The sequence below is a fragment of the Prunus persica genome, chromosome G4 (assembly GCF_000346465.2).
Source record: "Prunus persica cultivar Lovell chromosome G4, Prunus_persica_NCBIv2, whole genome shotgun sequence".
Taxonomy (NCBI): domain Eukaryota; kingdom Viridiplantae; phylum Streptophyta; class Magnoliopsida; order Rosales; family Rosaceae; genus Prunus; species Prunus persica.
In genome coordinates, this window is record NC_034012.1 from 18,723,141 (window position 1) to 18,735,777 (window position 12,637).

At 37.2% G+C, this 12,637-nt stretch overlaps 1 protein-coding gene and 1 long non-coding RNA gene across 6 annotated transcripts; both read right to left on the bottom strand.

The window, feature by feature from the left end:
• LOC18779671 lies at positions 525 to 3,540 on the bottom strand. The gene is made up of 3 exons (XM_007212546.2): positions 2,697 to 3,540; positions 2,050 to 2,421; positions 525 to 1,963 (listed from the first exon to the last, which is right to left on the bottom strand). The coding sequence occupies exons 1-3, from the start codon at positions 3,538 to 3,540 to the stop codon at positions 657 to 659; spliced, it is 2,523 nt and encodes an 840-aa protein (XP_007212608.2). The 3' UTR covers positions 525 to 656.
• On the bottom strand, positions 4,267 to 10,654 carry LOC18779358. 5 transcript variants are annotated; one of them, XR_002271002.1, is made up of 5 exons: positions 10,081 to 10,654; positions 8,496 to 8,929; positions 8,089 to 8,241; positions 7,280 to 7,534; positions 4,267 to 4,860 (listed from the first exon to the last, which is right to left on the bottom strand). It is a non-coding gene; the product is annotated as an uncharacterized LOC18779358 (long non-coding RNA). The 5 variants fall into 5 exon arrangements; XR_002271001.1 differs by having other exon boundaries at positions 8,496 to 8,938; XR_002271003.1 differs by having other exon boundaries at positions 8,496 to 8,752; positions 10,081 to 10,648.

Genomic DNA, 12,637 nt, shown 5'->3' on the forward strand with positions numbered 1-12,637 from the left:
AAAAACACAAACATACTTTCCAAGACTCCATGCAAACAAACACGAGACAGTCCAAGTGTGAATAGAGCAAGTAAATTACATTACAAAGTTGGTAATGTCCATAAGGAAAAAAAAGAAGAGTGGCAAATGGTTTTCGGAGGTGAACGCGGCCTTGATTGTATAGGATTCAAATTCACGATGTCCCTTCTATAAACTCAAGGTTTTCCATCACTGTTTTAATACACTTTCTTCTTCTTAGGCATAACATTAAAGCAGTAGTATAAAATTAAAACAAATTTTTGAAAAATAAAAAATAAAAAATTGCTCCAGGTAGCTCTGTATCAGAGTTGCCTAAGTGGGGTCTCCACCACAGGCAATAATGTCAAGATTATTAGAACCAGCTGATGTTAGTCAACTTATCTATCAATTCACCAAGCAAGAGGCACTATACATATACAGTACAGAAATACCATATAAGATTTTGATTGCAATATCGTTTTGACGTAATGATGTGCAAGGAATAATTAGGATGTGTAATCTGGCTTTCGATATATGTAATGTGGTTTTTACCAAAGCCTACACCTAAAACATGTACAAATCCACAGCTCAGAATTTCATCCAACAATTACTGCGACTGTTGTTCTAGTTTTTTGCTATAACAATGTGTTTGTTTTGTTTCAACCTGAAGCAGTGGAAAACAAGAGCTTCACCTGCTTCAAACCCGATAAAACATCACCTATCTTGGGATTATTCTTACCCTCCTCAACTCTCCAGCTACTACCAATGCACCACTTTGCAATTTCACCAAGCTTTACAAAACCCATTTTGCATGTTTCATGGGGGATGGTCAACCTACGGTCAACGCACTCCTGACTGCCAAGGAGCTCATTTATCTCTTCTAGCCTCCTAGAATTTTTATATGTTTCTCTGTCCACCAGAGGCTCACCTCTTAGAAGCTCAACTAACAGTAGCCCAAAGCTCCATATGTCTTCAGCCATTTCTGATAGTTGCTCAGGATTAGCTCTGTTGCTGCTGCTGCAATAGTTTGCAGCACCAAAACCTCCTAATTTTGCGTTGTAGAATTCATCAAGAAATATGTTTTCAGATGTTATGTTTCCATGATATACTGGTGGCTTCAAATACATATGCAGCATTTGAATAGCAGAGCAGATTTGTAACGCTATTGCTATCCTCTTATCCAAGTCCAGTGTTTCTCCTCTTTCCCTCAAGTTCAAGCTCAAGTCTCCCCTACCCATGTACTCAAACACAAAATAGTGTCTTCCAAGTCCATCTTGAGAATGCCCCAGAAATGAAATAATGTTTGGATGAGAAGAGGATTTGGCCATAATCTCTTGTTGAAGTTCTGTTTCAGCAGCTATAACTCTTAGAGATTTAATTGCTACCAGACCTCCATCAGTCGAAACTGCTCTATAAACCACAGCAGAAGGCCCCTCTCCAATTCGGTTTTCCACCCGAATAGCGTCTGTGCTCATGAGCGTAAGTCTCTCGTCTGAATCCATTGCGTTTTTGCGCTCTAGTTTCTTTCTAACTACAGCTAATGCCACAGCAAGAAGATAAACACTAGCTGCTATAAGTGCTAAGACAACAATAAGGATGACAACGAAGACCTTGTCATGATTCACAGGATGAGCGATGTAAAAGTTAGCTGACCAGCCTTCTCCTTGATCAGTCTGAGTGGTGAATGCAATAATAACCTCACCACTCAAGTTCAATTGTGGGAGATCAGAGCCTGTAAACAACCCGGAAAAGTTTGCTATCTGCTGCATTGTGCCATTATAAATCGCAAGAAAATCCAAACCTTTAGAGATGTTTATATGAGTGAAGGTTATAAAGACAGGAGTTCCAGGTTTTCCATGGAGAACCCATTGGCATTTCAGTCCCTCTACATAGGGAAAGCTAGTAGATGCCACGTAGCTGATATTTCCATCATGTTCGTATAAATTTTCCTTTCCAAAGCAAAGTCCTAGCATTGTGCAGGAAACTATTAAAAACAACTTCTATACATTATATATATGGTTAAAACAGTCATATTAGCTTGGGATAGCTTACCTGCAGAATAACTGAGCTCCCATCCTCTTGACTCAAAAGAAACTTGGTCACCAGTTCTGAACTCGATGTAAACTTTTGAGCTCATCAACTTGAAATTCTTCTCGTATCTTCCATTGTTTGATTTCAACGTAGAACACTGTGCAGATTTTGATTTTGACTTGCAAATTAGCAGGTGATCATCACTATCTGCTGCAACTGAAAGGTAGTTGATGGTGAATCGGATAAACTTTGCTGTTGGGTAGTGGATTGCCCAACTACATTTTTGGTTTGGGGGATATGGCTGCAAACCATTGGAGTGGTTTACTATAATTCCTCCCCTCAAGTATCCTTTTGGCTCCCTTAAGATAACCATTGCATTAGTTTCACAGGTTTCTGGAGGAAAAAGAAGGGGAAAACAAACTTGATTATGTTAAAGACAAAAAAGAAAAGAAAGACACCGGAAGAAAGGCTCTCGTTAATTTGCAAAAAAAGAAGAAGGAGAAAATCAACAAGAACCTTTCAAAACTTTGCAACACGTATATGAAGATATTTTATGGTTGACTGCTATCATATTCTTTACTAATGAACAGAGAAAAAGAGGGTCATGCATATTGCAGAAGAAGAAGGCATTTAGCTTTCTACTTCCCTGTTTGATTCTTATAATATACCTGAGAGTTTCAAGGCGCAGTTCCTGGTTTTCTGGTCCCAAACATATGGCATGATGTATCGATAACCATTCAAACCAACCACATTGAAACTCATATTCTTTTCTGTATCCCTGAACAAAGGAGGATCACCATTATCCCTCCAAAATGGAGAGGCACAAGAATTACTAACTGTCATCCCACTGCCATCATTACTAATCCATCCACTTCCATCTTGGTTGGTAACCTCCTCAGCAACGTTGGCAAGCATATAACCCACCAAGCTATCAACCTTCTCATCACCATTTGGAGGTCCCAAGTAAGAATTTCCATGAAAAAGCATTGAACATTGATCAGCAGCATTTTGAGGGGCTCTTGCCCAAAGAATATTTACTTTCAACCCTGCAAAAACCTCAAGTTGAAACCTTCCACCGCACAAGTCCATCAGTTGCCTCTGCTCCTTGCTGTCTAAGAACATCACAGTGTAAGAAAACACAATATGGTAGATACTGTTATCATTTACTTCGAAAAGCCGATGACAGTTCAGGTTCCCATCAAAACCTTTGATGGAAGACTTGTTGAAAACTGATCTCCCAATGTAAACTACTTGGTCTAGGGTCATGTTGAGTTCAGGACCTGTATAGAAGCACTCAGCACCCAAATCCACTCTATCAGTGACAGGAACATTATTACTGTCTCCATACTGTCTAATAATCTCCCACCAGTTTCCCAATGTAGGAACCTCAGAATCCTTAACAACATATTGAGACGAAGTTAGTGAAGTAACAGACATTCTTATAGCTTCTCTATCAGATTCTTGCCAACCAGTACCAAACCATAGAATATTAACAGAGACCGGTTCTGTCATGAGTTTCCCTCCATGATAAGAAAGACCAAAAGAGCTTTCACCTGAAGAAAAACACTGAAACTGAGCAAGAAAGCACAGTGAAGTGCCTATTAGAATAAATCCAACCATTTGAAATTTTCGAAAAATATCGTAAATGTTAATGGCAATGTAATGGAATTATCATGGTAAGTATAGTGTGGGTTTCAGCCGGCATGTGAAGAAAAAAGGTCCTAAAGATTGAAGTAAAACAAAAGAAATAAACCAATAAGTTGGAAAAATGAGCGCAACCCAATGGCCGGCCAAATAACTTTTGATGGTCTTTGAAAGGAACAGACTTGATAAGAATGGCTGACGGAGTGGATGACAATTGACATGTATAAAAGACGGGTAAATGGTTCCATTAAGGGAAAACTAGTTAAAAACACTGATTTTCTTTTCTTTTGTCTTTCTTTGTTTTCCAAGTAAACCACTGGCTTCCAATGCAGGCGAGCAGCACCCAAGTCCACTCTATCAGTAAAGGGTACATTGGTAATTTCTCACCACTTTCCGAATGTGGAAAAATATTGAGATAAAGCTACCAAATCATACTGGGAGAGAAAATTGTAGGAATGCCTAATGCTGAGTTTAATGGGGGTGTAGGTGTTTACAGTGGGTTTGATCCATATTTACATCTGGATGCTAGAAATAGGATAGAATTTCACAGATGAATCGAAGATCCTCCTATTCTAAGATCCAGAAGAATATTGATGTCACAAGCTAACTCATATTACGAGCCTTGTTACCATTGATGTCATATTTTTGAACAAATGTCCCACATATACATATACATATGTTTAACAATCAAAACGAAAATTGACCAAGAAAGAAAACAATCAAAACGAAACAAAATAGAAATATGATTCCCCAGCTAGACTTTTAATATCAAGGTTGTATCTTAAAATAGCTGGAAGCAATTCAATTAAGAACGGAATTGAACGTGAAGAATATAGGTTCAAAAGGGCCCTTTCTTAAATGAGCAAGACCCAACGCCCATTACCCAACAGCTCCAGTTGAGAACGAATACAAAATCTTTGATGTGGAAAGAGACATCAAGAATAACAACACTAAATCTGATTTACATTTCATCCGGAAAGAAAGGTTGAACATATGGGGGCATATTCAATCATTTCCTTCCCTCAACACAAATTCTACCACCTCAAGTGGCAATGCTAAAGGAGAGAATGGCGGGGACTCCCAACGTAGTGGAGAAGATGGAGGAGAGAGCCACTGAAAAAAGGTAAACTCTTCTGGTTCAGGAATCTCTTCTATTTCAGGATAGCAAGGAGGACTATCAAGATCATCCTAAAGCACAAAAAATCAGATAAGTAACATAGAAAAAAGGCAAGGCTAGCATCTAAAGCAATAAATAAATAAATAATCTAGGGCTAGATCAGTGCTAGATAGTGTGGGGATAACAGTTGTCCCATGTTAATGTAATGGGTAAAACAATAATCCACTGCCCTCCATGACTAAAGCAATAATCCAGAAGAAAAGGGTTAAAAGCTTCTTTTTTTATTTTTTGTTACAAGCCTTAAGTGTATTAAGAAATAAGTTAATAAGAGATAAGAAAAAGAGGTCATATTTCAGTTTCAATCAAATCATCTCTCCATTTATTACAATAACATCAATCAAATCATCTCTGTAATAATGAATTGGTTCTCATCATCAATGTTTTTCAAGATCCAAGATGATCTTATAACTCATCCAATTGCTCTTTCGTAAGATTAGCTTCATGCATTTGCAGTGCACATAACTGTTTACTCATACATACATACATACATACATATAGGGTCAGGATCGGTGGACATACATAACCACACTTTTTTACACACATCTTCAGCCCTTAAATCTAATCTTAATCTAACGGTCAGAATTCATTTAAGATGCACTTAACTTTGCATTTATTACTTTATCAGCAAGAAACACAAACTTCTAAAACTCCTCTCTCTCTCTCTCTTCTTTAATTTGATTTCATGTCTATTTCCCAACAATCTTATTCACTCTCTTCCTCTACGACTTCATAACCCATACTCCCTGTGCAGCTCTGTTCCTTCCGCAACTCCCTCTGTAATATTCTCTTAACTTGAAGCCATCATAGTAGATAAGATGCTTGGAAAATATCTTATTGCACCAATTAAGATAACTATAGTGAGAATCTCCCTTTACATGTTCAATGAAATCCAATAGGGGATATGATTTTGGGCTACAAGTTCTCGGATTTTCATGTTTATCTAAAGTTCAACTGTTATATTTTTGTAATCTAATCGCTAGCATATATCCCATATTGGTGTTGAGGGGGGAATATTACTATTTTTGTGATTTACAAGCTATCTATAAATCCCCCAATCTCTAGCATATATACCAGACCAAGTTTAATTTGAGATCGTCCCACCCATCATGGAACCCATTAAAATGAGAATCCTTTGAGTTCAAATTGTTGAGAGAATTTACTTTACCATTTACTGTATCAAAATTTCTTCTCTCATCAGGTCTCTTGTTAGAAATTACAATGTGAGTTGGTTCAAATCGAATTTTGGTTGGATGGTATACAAAGTTGGAAGCCAAGCCATTGAATTGCCAAAACGACTCCATTTTTTATCAGGTTCAATCCAAAAGTATCAAACTCAAAAAGTCTGAGTAGGTGAAAAATATTCCCTTAGTCAAAATATAGGTTCAGAAAATAAGACAACTTATTCTTTTTCTATGAAAATTGGAAGGAGAGTTGCAGAGGAGAAAAATGACTTGCTTCAATGAAGAAGACAGATCTTGGCCAAAAAAAAAAAAAAATTAACGAGAGGGAAACGGAAGATCAAAAGAGGAGAGATAAAGAAGTTTTCAGAACATGAATTCATCTTCCCAAAAAAGGAGTAGTAGTATTTTGTTTTATATTTTTTTTTTAAGTGAAAAAGTTATGTCAGCATTCATCCCAACCATAGAAAGTGGTCAGATCTAAGAGTTTCAAAAGTGTGTTAAATTTTGTGGCTTTTTGTGTGTCCCTCAATCCTGACCCATCTATATTTCATTTTGTTAAGCCATTTAGTAATGTAACGATTTTCTAACTTTTTGCATAATCTATCAGGCATATCTTTTTCAGCAGCCTCTCTCGCAACAACTCATTTCTCAGACATAAAAGAATTGAACTACTGATTTATCCACGATTCATCCTTCTCTGCATAGCAGTTCATCTTTATGTACAGGGTTTTAGCGAAGCCTAATGCACCAGTTCAGCATGCATTTTGACATGGCAGTTGTCATATACTGAAGACATCTCATCTGTTAACTTCCCTATTTCAAACTTAATGCCACCATTGAGAACTAATCGACCAAAGCTCAATATCAATCACAGAGAGAAGAAATTATGTTGTAACTTTACTCTCACTCACAACCTAATATGATAACAAAAAGAAGATTACAAAGCTCAAAACCCAAAACCCAAAACCCAAAAACACCCAAGCACTTCTACAGTCTTAAATTTAAAAAACTTTCTGATATGTTGCCTAAAACTACCCACACCCTAATGCCATATATAGACTCATTTAAACCAAAGTCCAATGAGGAATAGGAATAACTTCTTTATAAGGAAATATGAAAGTTTCACTTAACAGTGTATTTCAAATAGGAAACAGAAGTCAACAATGAATTTGAGACATATTCTGCCACAATATACAATATTGACAGAAGACAAAAAGTTAATGAATATCAGGATTCAAGATATAGCTACCTTGTACTGGAAGGACCGTGTCCAAGTAAAACTTATTCATCGCGGCTCCTTTGCTTTGATACATTTTTCGTGATCATGCAAAAACTTCTTCAGCTACATTAAAATCTTCCTTAGGTAGTGTCTTTTGCTTTGATGAAGCTTCCTTGGGTAAAATCTTGTTTGTAATGTCATTAAGAGCTTTACGACTCTCAAAGCCCACTCCACCTTTCTTTGTAGCTGTTTTAGAACACTTGCTCTTCCCACCGGCATTAGGCTCTGCAAAACAAGTACGTGCTTAGTAAGAGAAATTGTTTTGTGCATAGTAAGAGAAATTGTTTTGTGGTAAAGCCATGGTGTAGAAAGATATGTACATATATATAGAGGCTTTCTATGGTCCTGGTGTCCTCATTTTCCTAAATTAAGTACATCCTATTTCTGACCTATTAAGTACACGCAAAAAATCAGTTGAATCTGAAATTGTTTAACCATTTGATTATCCACATTTTTGTTTCAGTTTTATCCAACTGCGTTTTTTAGGCAAATTTTAGATAACCAAACAACTTGGGTTTTGAATGATTTTTTCAAGGATAAATACAGACGGTTCCTATTGTTGACATACGTTGTTGGGTAGCCTTAGAAAGGATGCGTTCACTTTTCTTACAAAAAAGGGCATCCTTAACAAAGAAAATTATATATATGCACAAATCTGACAGTCAAAGGATAAATGTCAAAAGAAATTCTGCACCAATTTAGCATATCATGAGTAAATGCCAAGTGGTCCTGGGTCCCAAAAAAATTTCCAACTATTCTTTGAGCTTAAAAATGTTCACCTCAAAGGATGGCAATACAACATTAACAGAAGCATGTTGAATGTACAAGTTTTCATTTGGAATGATCAGCTGTTCACCGATGGCACGCCTTGCCATTGATTTTGCTTTATATATTCTTCTATACTGTGAAGATGCAAACTTGAACACCGAGTTCTGCAACAGAACATTGTCAAAGAGAAAATGTTCAACAATAAATTAAAAAAGGGAATATGGAAACAATGTTCCATCAGCAAGCAATAGCTTCATTTGTTTAAGATAAAAGGATAAAGCTTTGCAGCTCTTTTCAGTTTAACATACAAACTACGGGCTGTACCCTCTGGATCGCTATACTCCTAGAAAAATGATATATGCAACTACATGATGTACACCCTGGATTGCTATACTCCTGGAAAAATGGCTATTCTTACCAGTGTTTTCAAAGGCATGCCTAGGCACGCGTTGAGGCGCGCTTCGGAGCAAGGCAGCGGTGATTCGCCTCAGGCGCAGCTCAGTTTAGCAAATGTCATGAAAGGCGTACGCCTTGAAGTCGAGGCGGCCGCTAAACGCAGATGCGCTGTGAAAGGCGCAAGCCTCGCGAGGAAGACAGAGTTCCTTTATTTTAAAAATCTGATTCCGGACGACGTCGTTTGCACTTGCTGTGTTGTTTTGTTTCCCTTTAGTTAAGCTGTGCGTTTCAGTTTTAAGTTTGAACATTAGACACGCACCGTTTTGTTCAAAAGAAACCAGTTTACCCATTTATTCCTTCCCTCTCCCAAAAGCCAAAGTTCCCAAACAGACCAACAGAAACTGCCTCCCACCTTCCACCATCAGTTCAGTCCACCTCCATAATCTACTCTTTTATCTATTCGAACTAGGTAGAAAGGCACTAGACTTAGAGAGATAATATAACCAAAAGCATATATGGTAAAGAATTGAGCAATAGTAAGAGAAATTTTGAAAATAACAAGTTTGATGGTTAATTTATATTGTAGTGTGGCATTCAATACATTCAGTAGCTGTTTTATATTTTTGTAATTATAATAACTCAATACCCGAAAGGCTTACGCTTCAACGCTTTGAGGCTTACGCCTCGCCTCATAAGGCATAAAACGCCTCACCCTAGCGCCTCGTCTTTCAAAACATTGATTCTTACACACACACAACAGGAAGAAAAAAGGCTGCACTTGAAGGATTTGTGTTCATATTAGTCCTCCCACCCTCTCCCCCACCCCCCACTCCGAGAGAGGAAGAAAGGGAGAGAGAGAGAAGACAACTTTCATGTAATCACTATCTTTAACCAGAAGAAACCATTTTCTTTACATTCAAAAACGGTATTGATGTTTGTTTGAAACAAGATATTTTTCAATTGTTCAAAAGTTTTACTCAACATTTTATTAGGAAATAGTTTCTCAAGGCAGAAACAATTTCCCACTGTTATGTCAATCAAGAAAACATTTTCTATTAAAAAAATATTCAAACTTTATCGAACAATCATAAAGTTTCCAGAGATAACCCTTTTAAGAAACTTTCCCAACAAAAAGTTTTTTTTCCTTCAATAATTCGATGTTCAGTTGAAACAAATGGAAAATGAATACAATAAGAAAGGTAGACCTCCCAAAATGATATCTCCATAACAAATAAACTCAAATAGAACCAACAGCACAATGTAGCTAGTATGAGAAATCCAACTCACAATACCAATAAAAATAAAAAAATAAAAAAATAAAATAGCCAAGACATTTATTCAAAAATAACATCAAAGCCTGTCACATTTATTCAATTTCTTCAGTCATGAGATTCAATTCAAATCATTTACATGAATGCAAACGATCAAACGGGTTCGAATGCAAATGATCAAACGGGTTCGAATTCAAATGTTTGGAGCAATTATCAAAACAAGAATTTCCAATGTACAAGCAAATTCATAATTTTTTGAAAAATCCCAAATTTAAATGAGCTGAGGCAGTTGAGAGAGTTAAGCGAGAGTTTCGAAGAGAGAGATTGAGATCATACCTTCAGAAGGGTCGAGAAATTCAGAGAGAGACAGAGGGGCGACGAGAGAAAGAGAGAGAATTAAGTGAGAATCTGTGAGAGATTGAGGGTTTAGGGTGGCGTCGGACGTGATGGCAGTCGTCCAGCGACACAGGGGGAGACAAGGAGAGAAACATGGTGACGAGAGAGAGAAGTTGAAGATGAAAAATGAAAAGGACTCGAAGAGGAATAAAGTTCTAAAAAATAGTGCTAACGACAAAAGAAACCTGGTTTTGAGTCATTTTTAAATTGGGCTAAGGGTATCAATTTTATCAATTGACGCCCTTATGTTTTCAATATTGTTCAATTTCATCCTTTCATTAAGTTAACTAGACAGTTAATTGTAAAATGCTGACGAGGCACCCATGGAACCCACCCCACTAGCGGATTGACCATTCCGCGCATGTCAGTTGAAGTGTAGTTTTGGGTTTCGACAATTCCAAAAAAAAAAAAAAAGAAAGAAATCTTGCCCAATTTGGGCACGGGTTGCAAAGCTGGAGATCGAACAAAAATCCCCAAAACGTCGTTCGTCCTCAACCTTAGTTTAACCTAAATCATAAATCTCTATAGCTGAGAGCTTAGATCTACGATTTTGAAGAAGTGAGAAGAAATTTCGAGGCTCCAGGCGCTCCGCATCCCTAGTACGGTAAGTTGCTTTAAATTTTTGCGATTTGGGTTATTTGTGGTGAATGGGTTAGAGGTCGTATGGGTTATTGTGGTTTGAATGTTGTGTTTTATAATTTGCGTGGAATAGTGGGAGAAGTATGAAAGATTTTGTCGAATATAGGTGTCCTTCTGCAGATTTCGAATATAGGTGGTCCTTCAAACTAAGCATGTGCTGACAATGTCTGCCTAAGGTCAAAGTGTCTGCCTTTGATAAGGCAAAAGTTGTTTAATAAAAACTTAGCTTTTTCTATAATGGTCCTAAACTGAAAATAATTGAAAATTATGTTTTGGTTTTTGTGTAATGTGTGAATACTGTGTTTTGTGTTTTGTGTTGTGTGTTATGTTTTAACTGAAAATAACCCATGTTTGAATCATGTAATATGTAGGTGATCCTGAATTGTTTTCTATTCGAATGTACCATGGTGCTCAAATCTATGGTAACTGTTATGCTTGTGGCAATGTAGCTTGGTTTTATTATTGTGACAAGGATAGAATGTCAATGACTGAGATAGACAATATGGTAAGGGAGTTAGGCTATGATGGGGTGATTAGTTACTGGTATAGTTTCCCTACCTATAGCAATGGTGGCCTAACAAAGCTTAATGATGATCAATATGTCATAGATATGCTTGTATTTGTACCAGAGACAAGGCTAATAGACATCTTCCTACATCATGGGGTTGATAGTAATGAGGATTGGTTTTATAGTCAATCAGGATCAAATTTGTTTGTTGATTTAGAAGCTAATATTGTGCCTAATCGAGGAGTTGTGATTGAGGAGCTTGATGACAATTATGGGGCTATTGTTCCCGTTGGTGGGAAATGCAACAATGGAGACAACAGAAAAAAAATAATAATAATAATAAAAAACCAAGCGTTGTGATATAGAAGAGCTCAATGAAAACCCAAAATGGGGAACAAAGTGGTGGGGGTACACAAAAGGCAAGGGAATCTTGTGCAAGACAGGGTGTTTGTGAAAAAGGCAAAGAAAAGCAGTAGATTTAGAATCTTGTGTAGTAGAGAGGGAATTTTCTGCAGTGCAAACAGACAAAGAAAAAGCAGTTGAGAGGGAATCTTATGCCCCTGTAGACAAAGGGAAAAGTAAAGTCAGTTCTGCTTTTGGGAAAATGAGGGCAAGAACTTTTGGTAAAAGGAGGTGCAAAAATGTAAAGAAAACACGTGATAAAGAAGACCAAAGGTCCAATACAGTAACTGAGGGACTAGTTGAGAATGAGGTTGTTGAAGCAACTGTAGAAAAGAGCAAGATATTAAGATGTCATTCAATGAAGACAAGAAAAGCAAGGAAAAGGACCACAGTTTGTGATGATGAGGAGTCAGCAAACAATCTTGACTCTGATTTTGCAGACCCTAACTTCAGTTGTGATGATAATGATGATGACGTCGATTTTGATGAATGGGTAGACAAGCATACTAAGTGGGTTGGAGATGGGGCAAAAGGAAAATAGCCAGACTCTACAAATGCTGGGGTTGAATCTTGGGATTGGGATGCAGATGTCAAATTGGATTCAGAGGAGTATGATTCTGATAATGTGCAGCCTAAATATGACTCTGATGATGACACTCCAATAAAGGATAGATGGCTAGAGTTCAATCTGACAACTGACATGGGGGATCCACAGTTTGAGGTTAGGATGAAGTTCAGTGATTGTAAAGTTTTTAAAACTGCTGTCAGAGAACAATTTATAAAGATGAATAGGGATGTTGTATTTGTGAGAAGTGAGGCTTTCAAGCTAAAGGCAGTTTGTGCAGATCCAGATTGTCCATGGGAGATATATGCTTCCAAAATGCAGCATGAGAAGACCTTGTAGGTTAAGAAATATGAGGGTGAACACACTTGTGGTATTGTTTGGGA

What these genes read in the sequence shown, in the direction of transcription:
- LOC18779671 (XM_007212546.2), bottom strand. Translation starts at nt 3,540, where the DNA reads ATGACAGAACCGGTCTCTGTTAATATTCTATGGTTTGGTACTGGTTGG. An exon ending in CTGCGCCTTGAAACTCTCAG is followed by an intron (nt 2,422 to 2,696) that starts GTATATTATAAG and finishes TTTTTCCTCCAG; the next exon opens with AAACCTGTGAAACTAATGCA. An exon ending in GGAGCTCAGTTATTCTGCAG is followed by an intron (nt 1,964 to 2,049) that starts GTAAGCTATCCC and finishes GCACAATGCTAG; the next exon opens with GACTTTGCTTTGGAAAGGAA.